Genomic DNA, 26,691 nt, shown 5'->3' with positions numbered 1-26,691 from the left:
CCTTGCAATTTTTCATTCTGGAAAAATCATCTGACATTGTATGTCTTCAAATCCCAATGACCTGAAATGCCTAAAGTTATCAATTGAAAACTCAGTTGATTTTATAATGTAGGTAACAACTTTTTTTGGTAAAAACATTTAATTCAGTGATTAGCACAAGGCATTAGGGCTAAAGAGTGACACTTTGAACATGTTCTCTTATGTGCAAAACATCCAATAAAAAGGTTTTTTTGTTAACTGTTTCCTTAATAAGGAAATGACTTTTAGCCCCTCCTCTTAAAAAAAATGTATTTTATATAAATGCTTATAATACGTATATTATTTAACCAAAAATATTTAAACATACTTCTTTACAAGAAACATATTTACAAATACCCCAAAGATTATAATCTGAAAATAAAAATACATTTATGGAACAATATAATGCTGTTTATCAATAAGTATTTCACAAACACTTTTTCTAAATTTACATCAACCAAGTGCAAACCTTCAAGAAATTTATTATAAACTGCAATACTGATGCACTGCTCTTCTTTAAGTGGCATCTCCTTTCAGGAGGTTTGCATCATCATCGCTATTTTGATCTTTGAGTAGGCAGCTTGGAACAATTCAGTGGACGTTGTGCTGACCATTCCCTCAGATTGCGCAACCATGAAATTCTGTGCCTCCCAACATTACATCTGTCCACTATCTTCCCCTGCAAGATCAACTGGAGCAACTTGAACTTCTCTCCCCTTGTTATGTAACCTAGATACTGTAATTTCCCTGCTTGTACTGTAAACGTAATCTCGAGTTGTTTATTCATACTCTCTAATACCTTGATGTTTGACACCTTATCCTTCCAAGATATCCTTAGCATGCATCTATAGCACCACATTTCAAAGGCCAACAACTTTTTCATGTATAGTTTTTTCAATATTCATGCCTCCATTCCATATAACAGCACAGGAAACACATAATATTTTACCATTCTAGCCCATTGACATAATCTGACCTGTTGATCACACAAAAAAGCATGCATTTTGAGAAATGCGCTTCTAGCCATTTCCGTCTGGGCTAATTCTTTTAATTTCCAGTGTTTGGTCCATGTTGTTGGTTATCCAAGTACCAAGATATTTCTACTTTGTTGTTTTTCCAATTATCACATTGTCGATGTATAACTCTCTGGGCCCGGCATTTGTATCCAGTTATCATCATGTTCTTCGTCTTCTTGAGGTTCATTCAAAGGCCGTACTGTATACTAACATCTTTAATTTTTTGAACTGCTCTCTGTAGATCACTCAGTCTCCATTATGACGACAGTGTCGTCCACGTACCTCAAATTACTAATTGGCATACCATTGACTATAACTCCAGCTCCATCTTCACTTAGAGCCTCCTTGAATATCACTTTGGAATATAGATTAAATAGCAAGGGGGTCAAAATGCATCCTTGCCTTACTCCTCTTTGTATTTGTACTTCCTCTGTAACATCATTATCTACTTGAATGGTAGCCGTTTGAAACCAGTATAATGATTCATTAATCTGAATATCTTGTGAGTCAATGTTCCGCTGTCTTCATAAGCTTGTTAAAATATCATGGTGAACTTTATCAAAAGCCTTCTCATAAGCTATCAAACAGATGTGTATATCCTGGTTCACATCTAGGCACCTCTGAACTAACACATTAAAACCAAATAGTGCTTCTCTCGTACCGAAACCTTTCCAAAATCCAAACTGGATGTTACTAATGTCTTCTTCCAGTTTATTGTATATTCTTTTGTGGATGACTATTAAGAATGCCTTTAGTATATGACTCATCAAGCTAATAGTTCGGTAATCACTGCATTCTCCATATTTGGTTTCTTTGGTAACATTATAAACATCAATTTTATCCATTGTTTCAGTATTATTCCAGTTCTATACATTTCATTAAAAAGGTCTACAACAACATCAAGATGTTCTTCATCTATTAATTTCAGGAGTTCATATGGAATTTCATCTGGCCCGACTGCTTTTCAGTGTTTTTATAGCATAAAGAACTTCTTCTTTCATGATGTTTGGCCCCTCTTTGGCATTTTGATGTATTATCATGCTTCTTGTATCTTGAGATAGCTTCTGTATATATTCCTTCCACTGTAGAAGTCTCTGCACCGGTTCAATCAAGATTTTGCCTCTTTTATCTTTAATAACAGCAGGTTATCTTTTTCTGGTTGTTCCTGTTAGCTCTTTAATTTTCTTATGCAAATTGTGGCTCCTCTATGCAATTTATAGTTCCTCTATGTGTTCACACTTTTCTGAAATCCATCTCTCCTTTGCTTCCCTAATCAGTCTCATCTTCCGTTGTAATTCTTTATATTTATTTGCATTGTTCTTACTTTTTCTTCTTTCTTCCATAAGAAGCATTATCTCTTGGATCACCCATTTCTGTTTTGGCCTCCTCTTATCCAATGACAATCTGTCCCTGCTTCTATCAATCAATGCCGCCCTTATGTTATTCCATTTATGCTCCAAGGCAAAATTCATTACCCTATGCCGTACCAAATCAATTTTAATATTTACCTCTCTCTGCACATGTACTCTTATGCCTTCATTCCTTAGTTTCTCTGTCGCTATCCTATTATTCTTACTTTTATGTTGTAACTTTTTAAGCTCGAAATGTACTTTAGCAACTACCAGATTATGGTCTGATCTGATGTCAGCTCCTGGGTAAGATTTTACTGATGTTACGCTATTTCTGAATTATTTCTTGATAAGTAGGTAATCAATCTGGTTCCTTACTACCTTATCTTCAGTGTCTTGAGCAGATCTCCACGTCCATATTCTTCTCTTGGGTAATTTATAGTATGTATTAGCAAGTATGAACCTCCCTGTCTGATAGAATTCTACAAGTCTGTCACCTCTATCATTCCTTTCCCCAAGTCCATAGCCTACAACAGTATCATCCACTTTATCCTCCCCCACCTTCGCATTAAATCTCACATGATTATAGTAATATCCTGTTCCTTGGTGCCTTCCAGGACAATGCATAAATCTTCGTAGAATTGTTCAGTTTCTTCTTCAGGCTTATCCATTGTGGGTGCGTAAATTTGAAGATTGATATTCCTTTTAAGAGAGGGCATCAGTATCAACATGATTCTATCTGAGTAAGAAACAAAACTAGATATACACCTGTCTACATTCTTATCGACCATGATAGCAACTCCATATTTATTCTCTTTATCAGTGCTTCTGGAATAGTACACTGTGCATTCATCCCTTCACTACATACAGTTCCTGGCCATCTTAAGTCACATATGCCTAGGATGTTTATATTAAGCCTTTGCATCTCCGCTGCTACATTGTTAATTTTGCCTGCCTGAAACAAAACTTCTTACATTCCAGGTACTAATTCTCATGGTTTAGTTCAATACTGTCCCCCCCCCCTCACGGCAGATATGACTGGGGTACTAACTCCAGAAAATATAATATTGAAACCAACCATAATCATGATTTATACTAGGGATATCCATTGGGATCTTTAATGCAGTGGTTTCCTGATGCCTTCTGCATCTTCATCCGTTGATTGTACCAATTCATCTGCCTTTATGAACGATTTCTCGACCATAGGACAAGAAGGTGCCCCAACTGTTGCCAGCTCCTCCACCTGAAGCTGTTGGCTGGCAAGAGCGACCTGCTTATTCCAGCAAGCATTTGGTTAAGCTGCCCAATCTGGGACTGATGCTGCTGCTCTATCTGTTTGGTCCAAGGGAGGCATTTTATTTTCCTCCTACCTGGCATAGCTACCAAGCATTCCCCCATCCGTCACCTGGGGATGCACCTCTAGGGGATACAGATCCGCCCGAGGGCATTGCTGACTTTTCTCAAATATTAAACAATGTCTAATCAACTTCAAATGATGTCTAGTCAACTGTAAATGATTTTTTTTAGTATTAAATATATGAAAATAAATAGTCTATTAACCAATCAGTAGTTAATTGTGGTTATATAGATTGGCAGCAGTAAACACCTTTAATGGTGAAAATAGGGATTGACAAGAAATTTAGATATTCTTCGTGAGGTTTTTTAAGACATCATGTATTAGGGAATTATAAATCCTTTTTACCTCCTAATGAGAAACTTCTCTAAACAAAAATAAAAATAGAACTACTGGATATAGGTATAATACCAATATTATTTTTAAGTCCAGTGAGTTGCTGTCATGTACATTAAAAAAAAAACAAAACACAAGAAATTAATTCACTTTTTTAAAATATTCAATGTGGATAGACCAGTTGTTCCAGCTCTTGTCAAACCTTATATTCACAAAATTTTGTGGATTAGCAAGAACATAAGAATGTTACTCAAAATTTGAATTAAATTTTGCATTAAAATTGGAATAAAGTGCATTGAAGTAGTGTAGTTGCAAGAGAACACTTTTGGCAAGGATGTGATTTTGACACAAGGGGTCTATGACTGGTGTAAATGGTATTAAGAAGGCCTTAAAACCCCTAATTAAAGATAACTAAAGAGTTGGGCATCCTAACACATTAGCAAAAAATGAAAATATTCACAAAATAAAGGACATTGTGATTTAGCTGCCTCTCTGATGACTAAAAATTATTCAAAGCTGTCATTACAGGTGACTAAACATGGGTGTACGGTTATAATATTGAAAAGAAGGTCCAATCATTCCAATGCAAACTTTCTGAAAAACCTACACTGAAAAAAAGCACGCAAAGTTCAATCAAATGTTAAGGATCTCCTTACTGTTTCTTTCGAATACAATGCCATCATCCATTATGAATTCTAACCACAGGATTGTGCAACAGTAAACAGTATTAGCAGTTTTTAGAAGAGACAATCTGAAGAAAACGACCACAAATATGGACAAGCTATTTTTGGCTTTTGCCCCATGATAGCGCTCCAGCTCATATCACTATTAATTCATAATTATTTAGCCAAAAATAACATCATATTGATGCTGCAGCCTCCATTATTCTCTAAACACAACAGATGGTGACTTTTTTCTTGTCCCCAATGATTAGGGGAAAATTAAAAAGCAACAATTTGTGGTGATAGATGAAACAAAGAAGAGAATCACTAAGTAAACTTTAAAAAAAAATGCTTTCCACAAATGTTTTCAGGATTAGAAGAAACACTAACATAAGTGTGTAAGTTGTCTAGGATTACTTTAAAAGAAAAATATCAATATAGAAGAATTGGTAAATTCTTTCTGATAAAAATTAAAATTCTCATTTTTTTTGGTCATGCCTCCTATGTACGAAAATATTAAAAAGCTTTTTAATTAAAGAATTGTACCTTAATCAGATAACACCTGTGAAACTAGAGAATATGGGTTCTAAATGTTTTTATCAAAGAAAATGTGTGAGGCAGAGACCTTAAAAGCCCTATCCTCCAACCTTGTTAATATGTACACTAAAGATATGATTACAAATGATGTAGAAGATGAAGGGGAAATTGTGAATGATTCACAATGATATGGTTTTAGGAGATCAAACACCAGTATTCGATTACTTCAAAATTAAAAAAATTAATGAAAACAGTACAGAAATTAATGTTAAGAGAAAAGTAATAGATTGAAAACAATAAGTCAATGAACGACTACATAAAGAAGTATTGAACAAATAAACTAGTACAAAACTTAAGAAAAGAGTAAAAAAAGTTTAAAAAATTGAAAAGGAAATAAAAATCAAAATAATAGTGGTTAAGGAAACATTCAATAGAAGCAGCTATTGAATAAATAGAGATATGGGTTAGACTTGAAGAAACATGTTAATATTTGAAATGTGAGCATTCTGGAGACAACATTAAATTAAACGGGCAGATAGGATGAAATATTAAGAACCGATGAGGTAAGTGAATAAGAATAGAAACTTATCGTAAGAGTGAAAAAATGGATTAAAACAGGAATAAAGAACTAGTAAGAGATCCAAAGGAAAAAAAAGATAATCTAAAAAGAAATGTGAATCAACAGAAACAAAATAATTACCTAAAAATAGAAGTAAATGGACAGACCTGCCTCAAGCAATAAATATACTGACAATTATAACAAAAATAATTATATGCGTAGATAAATGAACACAACATTCAATAACACTAGTTATATTCTTTATGAACACATGTAAAGCCATGGTTTTTGTCTAGAAAAGGAAAAAGCTTTTCTTACATAACCAATAACAGGTGCTTCAATACATAGTCGAGATATGCTTCAACACGTAAATATTTAAAACTGAAAATCCCATTAAAAATGACCAAACATTTATGGATGATTCGTGGTAAAACTCTAATAACAGCATTATCTAATAATATTAAAAAAATTTTTAAAAACTTGCTTTATACTTTTTAGTCATACTTTAATCAAATTATTATCATACACTGCATGAGTTTAATTAGTACGTTAATTTGGATTTCAAAACATAACATCATATATTGAATTTCTAATATAATTATAAAATATTAAACAAATTTTCAATCAAACATTTACTATACAAAATAACAAAACAGATGATATACACCTGAGCACAACCTTGAAACCACAAGGAGCTGTGTGAATCATATGGAGCCAAGTAAACCACCAGGAGCTGTGTGCAGTACGGAGCCAAGTGAATCATCAAGAGCTATGAGAATCATACAGAGCTGAGTGAACCACGTGAAATGTGTGTGTACTATGTGAATGGTACGGAGCTGAGTGAATCATCAGGAGCTGTCTCAACATACTGCCTGCCAAAAATCATGTATATATATATATATATATACATGATGACGAAATATTGTCAAATTCAAAACCACAAAAACTTCTGTACCAAGTTTTTGTGTTTTTTATGTCAGCCCATTATCGGATTTGTCATCTGTGACCCCAAAAACCCTGCATAGCTGTTTTGCAGATTTTGCAGTTTTTTACACCGGCACCCTTAATTTACCCCTGTATGGTGGGGGGGGGGGATGTTTGCAAAAGTAATGGTGGAATATTGTATAGTCACCCGACCTTAGTAACAGTGCAAAATTTCATCAATAGGCAATGTCAGAAAGTATGTTAAATTAAGGGTGTAAGATTTGAAGACAAATAAGAAAATAAAACTGAAAAAAATAACACTTAAGAGTTAAAATAAAGCAAGTAAACACCATTTTGAATATATCATTCTTTCATTGCATAATTATTTAACAAAGACAATTCTAAAAGTGTTAAATTAATTTTCAACATTCAAAAAACTGAAAAAATTCATGGAATGTACATTATCATATTTCTAATGAAAACAGAATTGTTTTTAAAGATAAAAACGAAAAAAATTAGCATTATTACCTCCTCTACATCCTCAGCAATGATTCTAATGCAAGTTGTTGTAAGAAACATTATGATGTTATGTAAAGTTTGAGATTTGATACCAAATGTTCTTAACAGTCCAAGAGGAAGACTTAAAAAGCAACGTCTTATTTCAGTAAAATCCTATAAAAAGAAAATACAGTAAAATTTTAGAAAATAAAAGATATTGTATACAAATGCTATGTAAACAAAATTAATGCACATACACTTTTCACTAATGGTAAAAAAACTTATTTACTTTTATTCATCAGTTTATAATGATTTTAAGTATATAAATTTAACAAAGCTAGAAAAATTATTAGTTAACTTATTTCTCACTGAAAGATTACCTGAAGTTATTTATTTATACATTTATTTTAAATATGTATAAAATAAATAAATAAATACCCTTACCATTCTACCACATTAATTTACATGACTTCAGAATAATAATTATTATAAACTAGTAACATTCTAACAGATTTTAATGTGTTCGTAAGAATCTTTATTTTCTGTGTCTTCTCCAGCGTCTTGGCATAGACAGCTAATTTGTTCCATTTCTCACATAAACCTCCAACTCATAATAATCTTAAACTAGTCTCTTCTATAGTCTTCACCTTGGTTTCTTCCTTTTTAACTAATAATTCAATATTTTCAATGTATAAAAACATACACTTCAAACACATTTTCTGTATTTGTGAGAGCCCTCATGCAATTCCTCTTTGTCTTGTCTACTGTGCTTCAAAGAAATTTAATTTCATAGCTTCTAGTTTACTTTATCTTATTATTTTGTAATCCAAGCCTCTACACTACATCAGAATTGATGTGAAGCACTAAACAGCTCACGTTTTAATTTTCTTTGTATCAACACTTCCTTACAATAATAATCTCTTGTGCTCTGTACTCTATCACCAGTCTTTCCATCCTCTGCTACCTCACTATCCAAATGTTTAAAATATTTTACAATTTCCCTAAGTTAATTTTGTAGTTTTAGTGTTTTTCTTTGTTCTCTTTTTGCACCCCTTTTATTCCAAATATAAAGCATCTTCCAAACTTCATTTTCACTTTTGCACTGTAAGACAGCATTGAAAAATGACAATTGTTGGAGAATTGTTAATTAACAATTCAATTAATTCTAATTTTGTTTTCACACAGCTCTTACACTTTTAGAACATTGTTTCAACCAATTTTATCATTTCCTTTCCTACAAAAGCCCTGCCCTCCATACTAACTTTCTTTGCACACTTTCAGTTCAACCAGAAACACAATCACCAAATCCTTATTATTATTATTTGTTATATTAATACTTATTATCCTTTTTATTATTTGTCGAATTGACTTTCACACAGACTGGTTGGAACTACTTCATATACCAGATTATATATATGTCTTGCAATTTTTCTTTATCAAATTCATATGGTCTACTTCTTCCTTCATAGTTCTTTACTGACCCCATCTCCCTTTCTTTCTTTTTCCTGTTTAGCCTCCGGTAATTGCTTTAAGATAATACTTCAGAGGATGAATGAGGATGATATGTATGAGTGTAAATGAAGTGTAGTATTGTATAGTCTCAGTTCGATCATTCCTGAGATGTGTGGTTATTGAAACCCTACCACCAAAGAACACTGGTATCCACGATCTACATTCAAATTCGTGTAAAAAGACCCCATTTCCCTAAATTTCTCAAACAGCACTCTTACACTACATTGATTAGGAACTGGTGTACCTGGAGATCTAATGAAAACTGGTCTTTCACTGTCTGTGTGCACTCACCATATTCACAGAAGATTTATTCAACAAGAAATTTTGCTGTTCCAAAGTTAACATCATTCTGAGCATACTCAGAAAGACATGGTCCCAATCATTCAAAGGTGCAACAAACACATGATAAACAATAAAGAACCAGACACCATTTCGTCTTAAGGTCCCTAGACTTACTGGCTCATGGAATCAAACTGAATAAATGCAGGATTACCAAACAATGTAGAAAATGTTACTCACAGTGCAAGGAATAAAACCTTCAACATATAGCAGTGTTTATGTAGGTGTATGAATGCACTGCAGTAAAACTATGAAAAACACAATATTAAAATAATTATAATAAATTACAATGTAACACATAAATTACTCACTGTAATACATGCAGCAAACACATCTTTTTTAATATTTCTTTCTGACAAAACTGAAATAATATTTGTAAACAAAGTGGGTAAAGTAGCTCTTAAAAGTCTCTCTTCATCTTGCTCATAATGAGTTTCAGAATTTTCACATAGTTCTTTTAATGCTCTAAATGCAACATCCACAAATTTTAATTTGCAACCTAGAAAATTAAAAATTATATATATTTAATATTATATAAAATATAAACCACCAAAACACTAATTACATAAGTTAAACATACCAAATTAATTTTCAAGAATCAATTTTTGTGGCATTCCACATCATCAGCTGGTATTATTCTACATAATAATTCTTCTAAAATAATTTATTTTAATTTTATTTTACATTGTTCTTTGTTTTGAAATATTAAAGTATTAGAATGCATATGCAAATTTTGCTGTCCAGTACTCTAATGATATAACCTTTAAAAAGTAGTATTTTCCTTTGTCTTATTTGTCATTATTGCCAACTATTAGATTGTAATTTTACTGTTTTTAATTAAATCATAATCTTTGAATGTGATCTGGTGATTCCTCATTTTATATTTTTGTTTCTATTTACAGATGTAATATTTTTTGAGTACATTTATATTTTATCATTATTTATAATGTTATCAACACAGTGGTCAATACGTTAATGAATTATTTGAATTAAAAAAAGAAAAAAATATATATTTAAATTCTATTACATAAACCATCTAGTACAGAATATAGAGGTAAGACATATCTTAACATAATTTTTCATGGAAGTCCTTTTATGGGATCCTGCATCTTCCAGTCGTGATCAAAAAAATTCCATTATTGCATAATAAAAATATTAAAATAATGATAACTGTGTATTAATCTACAAGAGTGCTGCTATCTGTGGCAGTTTTTATAAGAACATCTCCCTCAAACACTGTCTGATAGTTTATCAAATTGAAATTTTTTAAATTTAAATATGTAATAATTTTCTAATATATTTAATTTTATGTCATCTTGATTAATTTCTAATATTTCTATCACGGTGTTAATATCAGAGATAGAATGTTTATTGTTTATTAAATGGTCTGCATATTAGATACACCAATTTATTATTTTTTGTAATTTCTACAATGTTTAAGAAATGTAGTTTTAAAAGTTTTATTTGTTCTTCCTATATAAATAGCATCACAATCATTACATTTAATTCTATAAATTCCACACATATCGTTAATTATTATTATTTTTTTTAAATATTTTATTATGTGGTTATTAGGTTTGTATGCTGATTTAAATATTTCTTTATTGTAAGTTTTAGTAGTTTTCAATATTATTAGTATACAAATACTATGTATATTTTTCACTCTTTTATATCTTATTACGTATTTTTTGTAAGGTAGTTATTTTATTATTGTGTTTGATAGTTGTTCTTAATAAATATTATTATTTGAGGTATTATCATATCTATTTTCAATCACTATAATTTTTGTGATGTTTATTTTATCATTTAACTTTTCTTTGTTATTATGCGAGTATTTTATTGCTCTAATAATATTTGTATAAGTGTTAATTTTAAGACCAAAGGTGATTTGATTTTTTATAAATTTTTATGTTATTAGATATAGGTTTTCTATATAATGATGTTTCAATTTGGTTGTCCCTGATTATTTCAATATTGACATTTAAATAATCTAACATTTTATTATTATCCATTTCAAATGTGAATTTTACATTTTCATTATAAGAATTTAATTTAATATTATTAGAAGTTCATAGTTTATTACCGAATTATATATAAAGAGAATATCATCAACATACCGTGTCCTTAAAACTTTATGCGTATGATTGTTACCATGTACTAATTTACTCTTAAAATCATGTAAATATATTTCTGAAATAACAGCTGATAGTGGAAATACCATAGGTATGGTAGTTTTTTGTGTATAATATTTGTTATTAAATTCAAAATAGTTTTGTTGACATATAAATCTTCTTACAGTGATGATACATTTAATTTTTTTTTCATGGTGTAGTTTATAGCACTGATTCTCAACCTTTTTAACTCCACGACCCCAAAAAGTTAAAATGCATATAAAGAATATTTCACGACCCCCCCCCCCCCCAACTGCAATGCAATGAAACCTCGTTAAAACTATTCTGCTGCTTGATAGCGACGGGTATCAACGTGTGTGTATGAAATGTGACCAATTTACAAGGTTCCAACTTTATGTATATGTGTTCCTTGTAATTTGATCTTTGTATAATATTCGGTGTGAGAGCATCACATTCGAACATGCATATGATATGTTTTAACACGTCATGCTCTCAACAGTATAAAAGAGTGTTGCAGAACATCAGTTTAGTTTTCAAAAGCATAGTTTCATTGAAAATAATAATAACCGAGGTTTTGGTTTTTTAGTGTGCAGTCAAACAGTGTAACTGTTCATTTTATTTTTCAATAAGATTCATATGCAAAATTGATAAATTTGTGAAAAACAAAGTGAACAATCTACGTATAATGAATCAATTGGTAAAAAGACAAGATTGTACAATGAGTTATTTAAATTACAGTTTTTACCTTACTGGATGGAAAGCTGCCGTGTGCGTTTGCTTTCAAGTCTTCTCTGATGAAAGCATGAAGCCATCAAAATTAATTAATTATACTTGAAAATTAAACATTCGGATCATAAAAACAAGCCCTTGGAATTTTTCAAAAGAAAATTACATACTTTGAGAAAGCAACAAGCTTCAATTTGTAAAGAAGCCATACTGACAAAAGTGAAAACAATGAAATTTCTCTAGACATTTAACAGCCATCTAAGAAAACAAGTTCAGTTTCCTAAAGGACCATTCCTTTTCTTATCCAGATTTAAAACTAGTACAGGGCTTCCTGTTCTTATGCTTTTTTTTTATTACTCAACACATAGGGAAACACATTTTAATTTTGCTTTGGTATAAGATGGATAAAAGATATGCAGCTTAACCTGATCCAATTTGTCACTAAAAGTGGCATTTAACGAGCTGATAGCAAATAAATAATTTAATTAAGATTATCATCTCTTTTAATCCTAGTGCTGATAGGTCATTTTTGTGTAATGAAATAGATTTTTTAAAATTACTAAAAAAATTAATTAGAAACAATATTATATATTAATTTAAACAGAAAATTGCATATTGTATACTGATATGAAAACGTTAATAGACTTACCTATACATATAAATGAAAATCCAAATGATGAATTGGCAAAAATTTAAAACAAGTTATTCTAATTTCATTAGCATATAACTAAATCTAAAAATAGCGTTACAAAAAAAATTATGTATAAATGTCATGTATTTTACTGTTAAATTCATTAAAAGAAAATACTAACATTAATTATCAAAACAAAAATTAAAAACACAGTGATATACAAAATGAACACTCCATATTCTTTTTGAATATATTTTACATATTCTTTTCGTCTCCCCAGATAAGCAACTGCACGTTCACCTAAGGTTCCTATTTAAAATTTCTTTATATGCATCATAGTCATTAATTTTGTTTGTTATTAAATTCCAAATAAAATGATTAAAAAAATAAGTAGAAATAAACAATAGGCTTACTTTTCTCTCTGGACAATTTCTTACCCCAGGGTTTCTAACCTAAAATTGTTCTAAGTCGGCTTCAGAAGGCTATACTCGAATTCATGTCGATTTTATTACCACTAGGCTAACTTTTCTTTATTCTGTATTTATATTTTCAGGTACATTATCATGTTCTATTTGTAATTCCTCAGGACCACATACAAAATCATCATCACTATAGTGTGCAGCAAGAATTTCATCTATTATTTCTCTGCTGAAATATCACTATCGCTTTAAAAAACGTAATAGGTATCACCAGCTTCTAATAATAAGTCCCAAATTTCATCAGTTTCAGGCTTCATCCATTTGACAAAATAAAAGCGACAACTAAACAATACATATAACACTAAACTAACAAAGCGTACACAGCAATGGGTTATAAACAAAGATTTTTCAATGTAGTTTATTATTCGATTCTGTTGCTGATAGCCGAATATTTTGTAAGAATATTATAGTACAGAATTTAAGGAATCAATTCACACATATATTGGTATACTGAGACACCTGTAAGCCATGCAGAAGATTAATTATTAATATGTCATAGATTACAACTCTTATCACTACAGAAAGTAGCAAAACAGTTGTAAATTATGACAGTTATCAGTTCTAGAATTAATAACCTCCATGGCACCTTAAAATATAAATGTAGGGGGTAAAGTAACAAGAGAGAACAGATTAAGAAAAAGAAAATATTCAACTGAAAATGTTTCCATTCTGTTGATTTTTAACACACTCTGTTGAAGAAAGAAATAAAAAACTATTTGCAGTTTTCATAAGTTTCGTATATAGTTGGGTATTTGATAACCGACTTGCACATTTATTTTTTTACAACTATTTCTATGTGAAATAATAGTGTTACTACCTTAAAATTGTTTGATTTCAGATTTAGCAGAGTTCTCAGTGAATTCTAAATAGAAGACTGATTAAAGTAAAGAAAATGGTGACAGTAATATGGATTCACAAGTAGAAGGGAGTAAATGCAAGGGATCCAATTGAGCTAATAAGGACTGCTGATGAAAGGTAAACAGAAAGCGTAAGGAAATAAGTGTTTGTTTTATACATATGAAAAAAGTACCAAAGTGGTATAAAGTAAACATTAAGAAGCCAAACAGTAGATTGGAAAAATGGAAGGTTAATAAAAGATTTTCAGCATCTACCTGAATCATAAAACAGTTATGAAAATAAAGGATGCAGAATGCTCAAATAGAACAAATTAATCAAACCTCATCGATGAAAAACAGTAGTTGTTATAAAAATCAGGTTTTACTGTATCAAAAAATTATTACTTTCTTCAATAAAATGCCTCAATTCCTTACCTGATTGAAGAAGGGAGCTGATAAAATCAATAAAATTTCTAGTAGAATCTAAAGTCGTTAAATTAGCAGCCATCATTAAACATCCTGTTCTTCCAATAACTTCTAACAGACTGACAGCCAATGGAATATCCTTGCTATCATCACAATCAAATAGTTCATCTGGAACTTTTGGCAGTAAAACTCTGTGGAAATGAAATAACCTATAATAAAATATTTGAATAGAAATTGAATTATGAACAAAACAAGAAAGATGGCTAAGATGTAATGTACAGTTTTACATGAAAAACTCTCGCAAATGAAACAAATATGACATAATAGTACATTTTATTTGCTACAATATACTTATGTTTTTTTTTTTCATGTAGTCACTATTTACAGTTACACCTTTCTACTAACGATGAACCAATTTTCTCATTCTATCAATGAAGAATGGTGGCGGCTTTTCTTTGATCCACAGCCTTACTGTGGCCTTCAGTTCATCATCCACTGTGAAATGAATACCTTTAATATCCTTCTTTTATTGTTGAAAGAAGTGAAAACTGCAGAGCGTCAAATCTAGTAAGTGTGGAAGATGAGAATGGATTCAAATTTCAAATTCACAAAAGCTACAGCAGTTGTACATGATGTGTGTGTGTGTGTGGCCAAGCATGTGTTCAAAAATGATCAGCTCCATGGATTGTTATACATAACATACACAGCTTGTAAGGTATTTTAACATTTATGTATTACACTAAATTTTCATTTACCCAAGCTTCCAGGTAGTTGGTTATATAAACATGTTATTAATCCTGGAACACTGTCAAGAGAATTTTTTTGCGTTTTGAAATTTTTTGACTGTAGTGAACCATAATAGTGGTATTTTATGTTCAAGTCGTTTTTCTTTTAGGTTATGACGATATGTACACCTGAGTTCATCTCCCAAAATATAAAAAGGAAGTATTGTCTTCCTCATCACTATAATGTTTCAGGTGTTCAGAAATTCCTTTTTTTGTGTTTGTTCTTTTCTGTTAGCTTGAATGGTACCCACCACAAACAAATCTTACAGAAGCCCAAATGTAAATAATGTGTCCTACTCTTGCTTTGATATGGCAATCTGGGAGGCGGATTATATGACGCAACAATCATTTTGAATCTATTCATCCACTTTCTATAGGTGTTTTTCATCAGTTACAGAAATCAGTTGACCACTGCGAGGTTCATCCTCAATATTCACTTTGACAGATCTGTTGCACAAAATTTTATTGCCAATTTACCTACAGTTCTTCAATCAACAATTTCTTGACTGTAGACTGGTTTTAGATGACAATGAATATCAATGGCATTCAGTTTTTCCACAGTTAAAAATTCAATCACAACAGATTGTTTTAGATATGTTAATGACATAGCAGATGTACTCAACTCTATAATAATGATAATTGACAGAAAAAAAGAGGGTGTGGGTCAAGAGTTTTAAAATTTTAATAAAGGAAATAAACTAGATGACAGTACCTTTCACTTTGTGCAAGATTTTGGTTTCCAAACACCTTTCTGTGTGAATTACATTTCAGCCTCCCCCTTGAACTAAGATAAAATAAAAATTCTACCAGAAATCATGATGATACAAATTAGTTATCAGTATATATTTATTTTGCAATAACAAATTAAGCTAGTCAACGTAAAACAACATTTTTTCATAGACTGATTTGATTATAGATTGGACTAAATAGTATACTTCCAGAATACTTGTTTCTTCTGATAACTGTCGCAATTCTTTTTCCTCCCTAAATGAAGCCAATGTATGTAAGCCAATATTTTCCAAAGAAAGAGATACATTAAGTGTTCAGTTTTTGGTCAAGATCGCAGACACAACGTTGTTCGAGAAACCACAGTTTTGCCGACTTCGCATTAACGGGCTAGGGTTTGTCAACAAATCAGTGAATGGTGTTATAAACAACATAGCCCAAGGTTGTTTATTATTACAATTCTGACCTGTGTGCGAATGCTGATGTCAGCTGTTGTCAAACCATTCTCTTCGTGCCTTGGGTGTGTTAGCTTTGGTGCTGTGTACATTGTGTTTTTTGTTATTAAATCGTCACGTCAAGCTCTTTACAAGATTTAAGTTATCTAAAGACTTTATTTAATTTTTACTTACTGCTCGCGGCTGTTTCTGTATTGTCGAATATAATATAAAATACTAAAATTAGATTATTTTTTAAGTAAAATGTTGTGCTCGGTAAGACTGATCGTGCTATGTTTTTTTGTGCTGCAAGTTAATTGGGTTTGAATTCCTGTTCATTATTTTATTTTGTGAATGTGATGTTTATTCAATTATTCTCAGGTGTCTTCTGTTCTTGTAGCATAAATGTTATTTACCGTATTGTTTTCCTTAATATAGTTGATGCATAAACTCTTCTTGTGTTTCTGGTATAATTATAAATTTAACAAACTTTAATGTTGATGTGCTGTTTTATTTTTTTTCTCTCTTTCGTTATCACTACCCAATTCAGACCATCAGATCCTCTCAGAACATTATGTTATTCTTTTGGACTCGCAGTCACAGTTTTTCTTAAAACTGTGATGCATGTAAAGTATCCTAGATACAAGTAGCACTAGTCAAACTTGCCTTCCTTGAAGTAACGACATTCCTCACACAGCCAGTTTCTGTGGTGAACAGAATGAAGATGTTACTCATATTTACAGAACTGAATACTACTTATAATTTGACACATCATGCTAATATATATAACAATATATTTAGCTCAGCAAAGAAGACAAAAAAGTGTCAAAGTTGCTTCATTCTACACTTTTTGACATGGAAAGCTTTTATTCTTGGTAATAAGTTTCCCGTTTTTGAAAGTGACTTCATCTTGTTAGGTCACCAGCAATAATTATAGTTAAGGCACTTAACAACAGTTAAGCTGTTACTACTGCTCCAAAATGTACGAAAACACATCTGAGGAACATACAGCTTTTTTAACATTACAAAATAAAAGGTGGACCACAGAAGATATTTCATAATGCATTTACAGCGTAATAATATTTTTTGAGACAGAATGTCATTAAATGCTATATGTATCTTCAGGAATTTTTTCACAATTTATCTTATTTTCTCCAATCCAGTTTTAAGGGTGTAAATTAAACTGAAATGTAATATGCATGAGCCATATATCAATCAAAGAGTTGGTTTGACTTTTACCAATGCTAACATCAGCTACAGTGTAAAAAGCCTAGAAGTACAAGCAAGGTACATAATGAACACAAATAAAATTTTTCTTTTTTCCTTTGAAACAAATAAAAAAAATAATGATGCTCTTAAGATAGATTTAACTAATACTAACTGATGAGAAGCAATAAAGGGACAAAATAATGATATATATATGATAATTAAATTAGATAGAAAATACCTGATGGCCCAATTAATTAATTCTGGGAATACCAATGGAGCATTAACAAAATTTGTACAAATTGTAGAAGTATCAGATGTTTCACTGTCCTCATTTATCGGTTTATGCAAAATGAGTATAAGTTTAGCATAACGATAAAGACATAATTTTAAAAATTTGTCACTTAGTACTGGATCTTGAAATGAAGCATCCATGTTCATACGTCTTTCTATAAGTATCTAAAAGGAAAAAATGAAGTAAACCAATTAAAAAACAATAAATCAAAGACATGTTTATAAAAGATTATATGATAAAAAAGATAAAATCAACATTTTAAAAGGTCATACCTTTTCTCTCATCTACCTGACCAATCCTGGTCAATCCCCTTATGTGTTAGCTCTGATCATGATATTTAATTGCTTAATTTTTTGTGCTACAAAATTTTGATCACTCTATACAGATATACGGATGGATTAAATACATTTTGAGTGCATAATACTGAATAAAGCAGGCTGCTGCTTTGAAACATGCTGGGTAGGAATGTCAGCAAAGGAAGAGCAACCCTGTGAGATCCTGTCAATAAATCGCACATGATGTCTGAGAAAGAGATATACCCTTCGATTGTGCAATGCATCATCATCAAGTTAGTCACTGTTGGGGGGCATAAAACCAGCCAAACTTCTAAAGACTGATGCACAGTTCAGAGATCAATCACTGTCAAGACCACATTCTTTGCCTGCATAAGAAATCCATCCAGAGTAATCAAAAAGGGCCTAGCATTTTGTAAAATGTCTGTCCAATAGGTCCCTCATTTTTTGACAACTGAACAGAAATTGACATGTTTGTAGTTATGTGAACTACTCTCTGAAAGGTTTACACAAGATGACACATTTTAAAATTGTATCATTATGTGTGATGATATGTAGGTACCTCATTACACAACCGAATCGAAACAAGGAACAGCATGGAGTGAAGAAAGAAGGGTGAGGCAGCCCCCTTGAAAGCAAATATAAATATGTAAGCAATATGTAAATATGTACATATTTATATTTAATATAATTTATATTACTTTGCTTACACATTTATATTTCATATAAATATGTAAGCAAAGTAATATAAATATGAAAACAAATACAGTCTCGGCTGTCACCTGGCAAAGTACTTGTCACTGTTTTCTTGGCACTAGTATAGTATTTTGCAAAATGACTTTTTGCATGATCATTACATCATCTATTGCAAGCTTTTATGTGAGGTTAAGCTTGCTTATCGCCACAAAGCCATGGTCAACTGATACAGAAGTGATCCTTCTCCATGACCAAGAGGCCCCATACTGCAACTGTCACAAACAAAATATTGAAGGAAATGGATACCACTCTAACACCCTCCATATAGCCCATATTTATCATCCTGAAAATTTCATCTCTTTGAGCCACTCAAAAAAGCTCTGGGAGATAAAAAATTCAACGATATTGGGATGAAGTTAGTGCACATTAGTGCAAATTAGTTTGTGCACAAATGACTGTCGACACAACCCACTTCTCTTTAAAAGTAATCAAAAAGCTATTTACCCACTGGTAAAAATGCATTTCTAAAGAAGACAATGTATGAACATGTTTCTTTTTTACTGCAAATAAAAAAAATTCAAATAGTCTCATTTATATTTCATCTATCCTTGTAATTCCAACCATCAATTGATTTCTGATCAAATTCTAAATGTTTAAGTCCTGTACTTCAAGAGATATAAGTATTAAAAGAAGTGAGGTGTTTTTAACATACTAAATAACTGCAATTTAACAGTATTATTTTGTTTTAATAGCCTAAACATAGATGCTTTTTTTCTATTCCACTAGCATGTAAGAACATTATTATTGTTAAGAATAGTAACAACACAAATGATAATCTGAAACGATTTGCAATATTTTAAACATCTTGTACATAGCTGGACAGATGTTGATAGTTTCACAAAATTAAACTAAGTAAATATGCCTAATATGATATTCGTAGATGATTAACAACTAATGAGTCATGTCACCACAGCTGAGCAGTTAAACAATAAGCATGTTCAGTTATATCATACTTATGAAAACTGTTTAAACTGCAAAATTTCTCAAAAATAAAACAAGGAAGCAGTAAAAAAAATTGTAGGGAAGGGATAAATAAGTTGTTATAAGAAATCCTACATCAACAGATTGAGAATTTCTAATAGTCTCACCAAAGGACTACATCAATTTTTTTCTATTCTATATTAATGACTGCAAATCAGCATAATGAATATTGAGAAACAAAGAAAATCACAACATACAGAAATAATAAAATAAAAATTACACCATGAAAAAAACATAGCTGAATCAATATTCCTGTAAATGAGGTAGATATATTATAATCTAACATAAATCTAAAAGAAGAATGAATAAAATTGTTTAATAGTAGTGAATACCTTAATTCGTTCCAAGAAGATAAATATATCATAAATTGCATTATAATTCTTCATTATTTGGATTCTATTCATTTCATGTGAAAATATAATATCCAAAAGTCCTAATGCAAGTAAAGGTTTTGCTTCACAATGCTGAAATTTGACCTTCCTCTGCCTGGCACTACTTCTCTAAAAACAATTTAAAAAAAAAAAGAAAATATAAACTTTATAACAATGCACATTTACATCACCATAAAAGAGAAATTAAGGGTGGCTCTTAACTATTCCACCTCTTGAGGATAAACCTTATAAAATGAAACTTGTAATTAAGCAGTAAACATAGATGTTCATGACTTCCATGGTGGAATGCATGTTTTGGGTTAGAATCCTAGACAGTGTTACCAAATATAAAATCCTTATCAGAAAAATAAAATATTATAATTGAGCAACAGCTTGTTATTGATAATGCAAGTAAACAAATATTTATGCCTCCTGTACCATAAAAATAATATTACATAAATTACAATTCTTGTAAGTATGAAGATACAACTGCTGTATGGCTTATAAAAAACTTAATAGTAATATTCCACCAAAAAAACTTGGCAAGCATTAATTTTTTCTGGTTTAAATTTTAAAATATGATTAATAATTTTTTAATGAATACCAAAGATACTCTTCAATACTACTAGGTACATTACATTTTCAATAAATTTAGTTTAATGGCATGGTCATTAACCAACATCAGGTTCTTTTAATGCAAGTCCTCTATGTTTAAAGACCAGATGTTCATAGCTTTATATCACACAGGGTCACAAATACCCACAACTAAGGAAACACCACTTTTTAAAATTTCCATGCAATGTTAATATTTAGATATAAGTTTATTGGTTTCATATAAATGAGATGATAATCAGCTACACACGTCTCTCCTTAGACTGCATCTAACATTGATAGAAATTTATTTTTTTATAAATAATGGTTAAGTTTCTTAGAAATACTTTGTACTGGCTTTATCTTCAATATAAATTATTTCTGGCTTTAGTATTCAAACAGTGGAACAAACAGCTCTACTTTTTTATTACACTAACCCTGAGATGTACCATATATATCATTGTTGATTAATAAATCAAAACTATATTCAATATCTATTTTTCTGAATCAATCCACCAAATACATACTGACAACTACATTCGTTGAAGTTATTTGATAGGATACCCTTATGCACCATAGGTGGTAAAAAACCACCTTTTATTCATAAAGTCCATGTGACATAAAGCCAGTAAAGTTCAGTAAAGGATTCATAGGTATGTCAAAGTGATTGGCATGTGCAAAAAATATTCCTATTGTCACACTTGCCTGGATTGCATTTCTGATAAGTAAAAGTTCTTTATGCCACATTCTATTTTTGTATTATGTTTCTTTAAGGGATGATATGGCTTTATTGGTTTCAATACAAGGAGAGTTATTAGTCGATAAAAATACTTGCATATCCTTAAATTCTGTTTCAATTTAATTTTTTTAGCATTAATGTCTCCTCTATGAATCATGAGACCTTGCCGTTGGTGAGGGGGCTTGAGTACTCAGTGATACAGAGTAGCTGGACCGAAGGTGCAACCATATTGGAGAGGTATCTGTTGAGAGCCAGACTAAGGAATGATTCCTGAAAGAGGGCAGCAGCTCTTTCAGTAGTTGTTAGGGGCGTGAGTCAGGACGACTTAAACGGCCATATCAACAACACTCAGTCCTCTGAGTACTACGCAGCTGAAAGCAATGGAAAACTACAGCTGCTTTTTTCCAAGAAAATGTGGCTCTCTACATTTTCATATAGCAATGATGGAGGCGCCTTCCTTGGTAAAATATTCCGGAGGTAACTAGTCCCCCGTTCGGATCTCCGAGTGGGGACTACTAAGGAGGGGGTCAGCAGAAAATTAAAAAATAACTTTCTACGAGTCGGAGCGTGGAATGTTAGAAGTTTAAAAAAGGTTGGTAGGCTGGAAAATTTAAAAAGAGAAATGGATAGGATAAATGTGGATGGGGTAGGAATTAGTTAGGGTCGGTGGGAAGAGGAAGGCGACTTTTGGTCAGGGGATTTTAGAATAATAAACTCAGCTTCAAATAATGGGCAGCAGGAGTAGATTTCATAATGAACAAGAAGATAGGGAAGAGAGTAGAATATTTCAAAACGCATAGCAATAGAATCATTGTAATAAGGATAAAATCAAAACCTAAACCGGCAGCGATTGTTAACGTCTATATGCCTACAAGCGCCCGTGATGATGATGAGGTAAAGTGTGTATACGAAGAGATTGATGAAGCAATTAAACACGTAAAAGGAGATGAAAATTTAATAATAGTTGGAGATTGGAATGCAAGCATTGGAAAGGGCAAGGAAGGAAATATAGTAGGTGAATACGGGCTGGGCAAAGGAAATGAAAGAGGGGACAGACTTATAGAGTTTTGCACAAAGTATAATTTAGTAATTGCCAACACCCAATTTAAAAATCATAATAGAAGAATATACACTTGGAAAAAGCCAGGCGATACTGCAAGGTATCAGATAGATTATATCATGGTTAAGCAAAGATTTAGGAATCAACTCGTTGACTCAAAACTTACCCTGGAGCAGACATTGATAGCGACCATAATTTGGTGATAATGAAATGTAAATTGGGAAACCTGAAGAAAAGGTGTCAGATGAATCGGTGGAATTTAGAGAAGCTTGAGGAAGAGGAGGTAAAGAAGATTTTGAGGAGGACATGGCAAGAGGTCTGAGTAAAAAAGATAAGGTAGAAAATGTAGAAGAAGAATGGGAGAATGTTAAAAAGGAAATTATTAAATCAGCAGAAGCGAACTTAGGCGGAACAAAGAGAACTGGTAGAAAACCTTGGGTTTCAGATGATATATTGCAGCTGTTGGATGAACGTAGAAAATATAAGAATGCTAGTGATGAAGAAAGTAAAAGGAACTACCGACAATTAAGAAATGCTATAAACAGGAAGTGCAAACTAGCGAAAGAAGAGTGGATTAAGAAAAGTGTTCAGAAGTAGAAAGAGAAATGAACATTGGTAAGATAGACGGAGCATACAGACAAGTCAAGGAAAATTTTGGGGTACATAAATTAAAATCTAATAATGTGTTAAACAAAGATGGTACACCAATATGTAATACGAAAGGTAAAGTCTATAGATGGGTGGAATATATTGAAGAGTTATACGGAGGAAATGAATTAGAAAATGGTGTTATAGAGGAAGAAGAGGAAGTTGAGGAGGATGAAATGGGAGAAACAATACTGAGATCTGAATTTAAGAGAGCATTAAAAGATTTAAATGGCAGAAAGGCTCCTGGAATAGACGGAATACCTGTAGAATTACTGCGCAGTGCTGGTGAGGAAGCGATTGATAGATTATACAAGCTGGTGTGTAATATTTATGAAAAAGGGAAAGTTCCGTAAAATTAAAAAAAAAGTGTTATAGTCATGATACCAAAAAAAGCAGGGGCAGATAAATGTGAAGAATACAGAACAATTAGTTTAACTAGTCATGCATCAAAAATCTTAACTAGAATTCTATACAGAAGAATTGAGAGGAGAGTGGAAGAAATGTTAGGAGAAAACCAATTTGGTTTCAGAAAAAGTATAGGGACAAGGGAAGCAATTTTAGGCCTCAGATTAATAGTAGAAGAAAGATTAAAGAAAAACAAACCAACATACTTGGCGTTTATAGACCTAGAAAAGGCATTTGATAACGTAGACTGGAATAAAATGTTCAGCATTTTAAAAAAATTAGGGTTCAAATACAGGGATAGAAGAACAATTGCTAACATGTACAGGAACCAAACAGCAACAGTAATAATTGAAGAACATAAGAAAGCAGCCGTAATAAGAAAGGGAGTCCGACAAGGATGTTCCCTATCCCCGTTACTTTTTAATCTTTACATGGAACTAGCAGTTAATGATGTTAAAGAACAATTTAGATTCAGAGTAACAGTACAAGGTGAAAAGATAAAGATGCTACGATTTGCTGATGATATAGTAATTCTAGCCGAGAGTAAAAAGGATTTAAAAGAAACAATAAATGGCATAGATGAAGTCCTACGCAAGAACTATCGCATGAAAATAAACAAGAACAAAACAAAAGTAATGAAATGTATTAGAAATAACAAAGATGGACCAATGAATGTGAAAATAGGAGTAGAAAAGATTATGGAGGTAGAAGAATTTTGTTATTTGGGAAGTAGAATTACTAAAGACGGACAAAGCAGGAGCGATATAAAATGCCGAATAGCACAAGCGAAACGAGCCTTCAGTCAGAAATATAATTTGTTAACATCAAAAATTAATTTAAATGTCAGGAAAAATTTTTTGAAAGTATATATTTGGAGTGTCGCTTTATATGGAAGTGAAGCTTAGACAATCGGAGTACCTGAGAAGAAAGGATTAGAAGCTTTTGAAATGCGGTGCTATAGGAGAATGTTAAAAATCAGATGGGTGGATAAAGTGACAAATGAAGAGGTATTGCGGCAAATAGATGAAGAAAGAAGCATTTGGAAAAATATAGTTAAAAGAAGAGACAGACTTATAGGCCACACACTAAGGCATCCTGGAATAGTCGCTTTAATATTGGAAGGACAGGTAGAAGGAAAAAATTGTGTAGGCAGGCTATGTTTGGAATATGTAAAACAAATTGTTAGGGATGTAGGATGTAGAGGGTATACTGAAATGAAACAACTAGCACTAGATAGGGAATCTTGGAGAGCTGCATCAAACCAGTCAAATGACTGAAGACAAAAAAAAGCATTAATGTACAACTTCTCTTCTGATATTTGTAGAAAAAATTCACCCAGGAAATAGAAATCTCACTCGATAGGGGATTTATATCATCTCTGGAGAAAAATATTTCTCTTCTATAGAAGTTGGTGTGTCAAACCAAAATCTAGTAAATTTTAAAATGTTAATGCATTGTAGTAAATTCTAATGCATTCACAAAAACACCTGAAGCAACTTATTAATATAAATTAGTAATTTAAAAAATATAATAATAATTTATAACATTTCAACAAACTTCACAACTTTACAATTTAAGAATAATCTCTTTCAAGATGCTACAGAAATAAAACACACAAGTGAATATTGACCAGAGAGAATTATCACCATTTAACTTCTAACAGTAAAAATATTTAATATTATTTAAATATAAGTAAAATTTAAAGAAATCCGAATAATTTTGCTATTATAAGTTTACCAGATAGGTTATAAAACATAATTAATTTTTCAAGAACTAAAAATGTGTTTTTATATATATATATATGTATGTGTGTGTGTGTTAATTGAAAATTATTTAAACATGTGAATTCTGCTAAAACAAAGAAGAGCATATATAAAATTTACACATTTAAAGTAAAACTCTGCCCCAATGAACCCCTCCCCCTCCCAAATAATATAACAAATCCATTATAGTAATTTATTTTAATTCTCAATAAATCTGATCAATTTAATGTTATATAGCCTTTCCTGGCACAGCAATAAACCTCACCTCTCAACCACAATGTAATTAAGCAGCCAATATTAAAACATTTTTTTCTTTTAACATGAATTTACAAAAAAATATAAAAATAATTACATTTATGATGGTCAAGTGTGTAAAATGAAATACTTTGTTGTAATCATGATCCACAAACCACTAACTCTTATTCCCATCACTAACTGATTGATCTAAAGCTCACTAGAATGTACTATATTAGAAACTAAGAACAAAACACTAGAGCACCATTTTATTAATTAAGTAAGGGATTGGACCATTTCAACATAAATTTCCTTATACTTCCTTCTTGCCTATTTTTCAGCACTTACAAGGAAGCCTACCCTAGTTATATTACATCTTTGTTGATAAAAGTTTGAAACTTAATAACAACAATGGTAAAAAATCATATATGATCTTATTTTATTTCCCAATCATTTAACTGCTTTAACTTACACATCTCATTTCATTACTGAAATCCAGCTTCAAAAAAAAAGGAAAAAACCTAAACAAAAATTGCCTTTTTTGACTATTTTTTAAACTTACTCACATTATTTACTACTAGGATCGTAACTGTTTGTGATGATAACAATTAATTATTTGATGGTTTTAAATGAATCATTAAATTTAAAGCTTTTATATGCATACATGTGTGCTTTTATAGAATGAAAAACTTATATGCTAAATTAGTATTACAGGAAAAATGACAAAATATTAACTCATACATACCAAAGCTGCTGACTGATTAAGTCTTTCTGAACGAAGTGCTTGATCGAGCCAATCTGTAGCTAATTCCAAAATTTCTGGTCCTCTATTCCAAGCACAGAGAGAATTAACATACACTTCAGTTTCTTCTTTTTTATCATTTTCAGTTAAACCTTTTAGTTGGGAAACACACATACTAGATATTGTTGATACTGGATTTAATTTAGCTACCGGAATTAAACTTGCTAAGTGAACAACAGCAAAGAAAACACGTGTGCCCTAAAAAATATACAAACAATTAAAACAACATGTATCTATTAACTAAATGGTTATCAACTAATACAGTTGA

The 26,691-nt window shown here is 31.3% G+C and overlaps 1 protein-coding gene across 1 annotated transcript in view; it reads right to left on the bottom strand.

The window, feature by feature from the left end:
- LOC142324891 (uncharacterized) overlaps nucleotides 1–26,691 on the bottom strand; it is a 92,171-nt gene that overhangs the window by 12,322 nt on the left and 53,158 nt on the right. Inside the window, exons 12-17 of the mRNA XM_075365992.1 lie at nucleotides 26,367–26,621; nucleotides 20,143–20,310; nucleotides 17,727–17,944; nucleotides 14,344–14,525; nucleotides 9,416–9,603; nucleotides 7,284–7,427 (exon numbers count right to left, since the gene is read on the bottom strand). Coding sequence (XP_075222107.1) covers nucleotides 7,284–7,427; nucleotides 9,416–9,603; nucleotides 14,344–14,525; nucleotides 17,727–17,944; nucleotides 20,143–20,310; nucleotides 26,367–26,621 — 1,155 coding nt within the window. The remainder of the gene's footprint in view (nucleotides 1–7,283; nucleotides 7,428–9,415; nucleotides 9,604–14,343; nucleotides 14,526–17,726; nucleotides 17,945–20,142; nucleotides 20,311–26,366; nucleotides 26,622–26,691) is intronic.

The sequence above is a fragment of the Lycorma delicatula genome, chromosome 5 (assembly GCF_047948215.1).
Source record: "Lycorma delicatula isolate Av1 chromosome 5, ASM4794821v1, whole genome shotgun sequence".
NCBI classification, from domain to species: domain Eukaryota; kingdom Metazoa; phylum Arthropoda; class Insecta; order Hemiptera; family Fulgoridae; genus Lycorma; species Lycorma delicatula.
The sequence above is the reverse complement of the archived record's forward strand: the minus strand, read 5'-3'. Positions and strand labels throughout refer to the sequence as shown.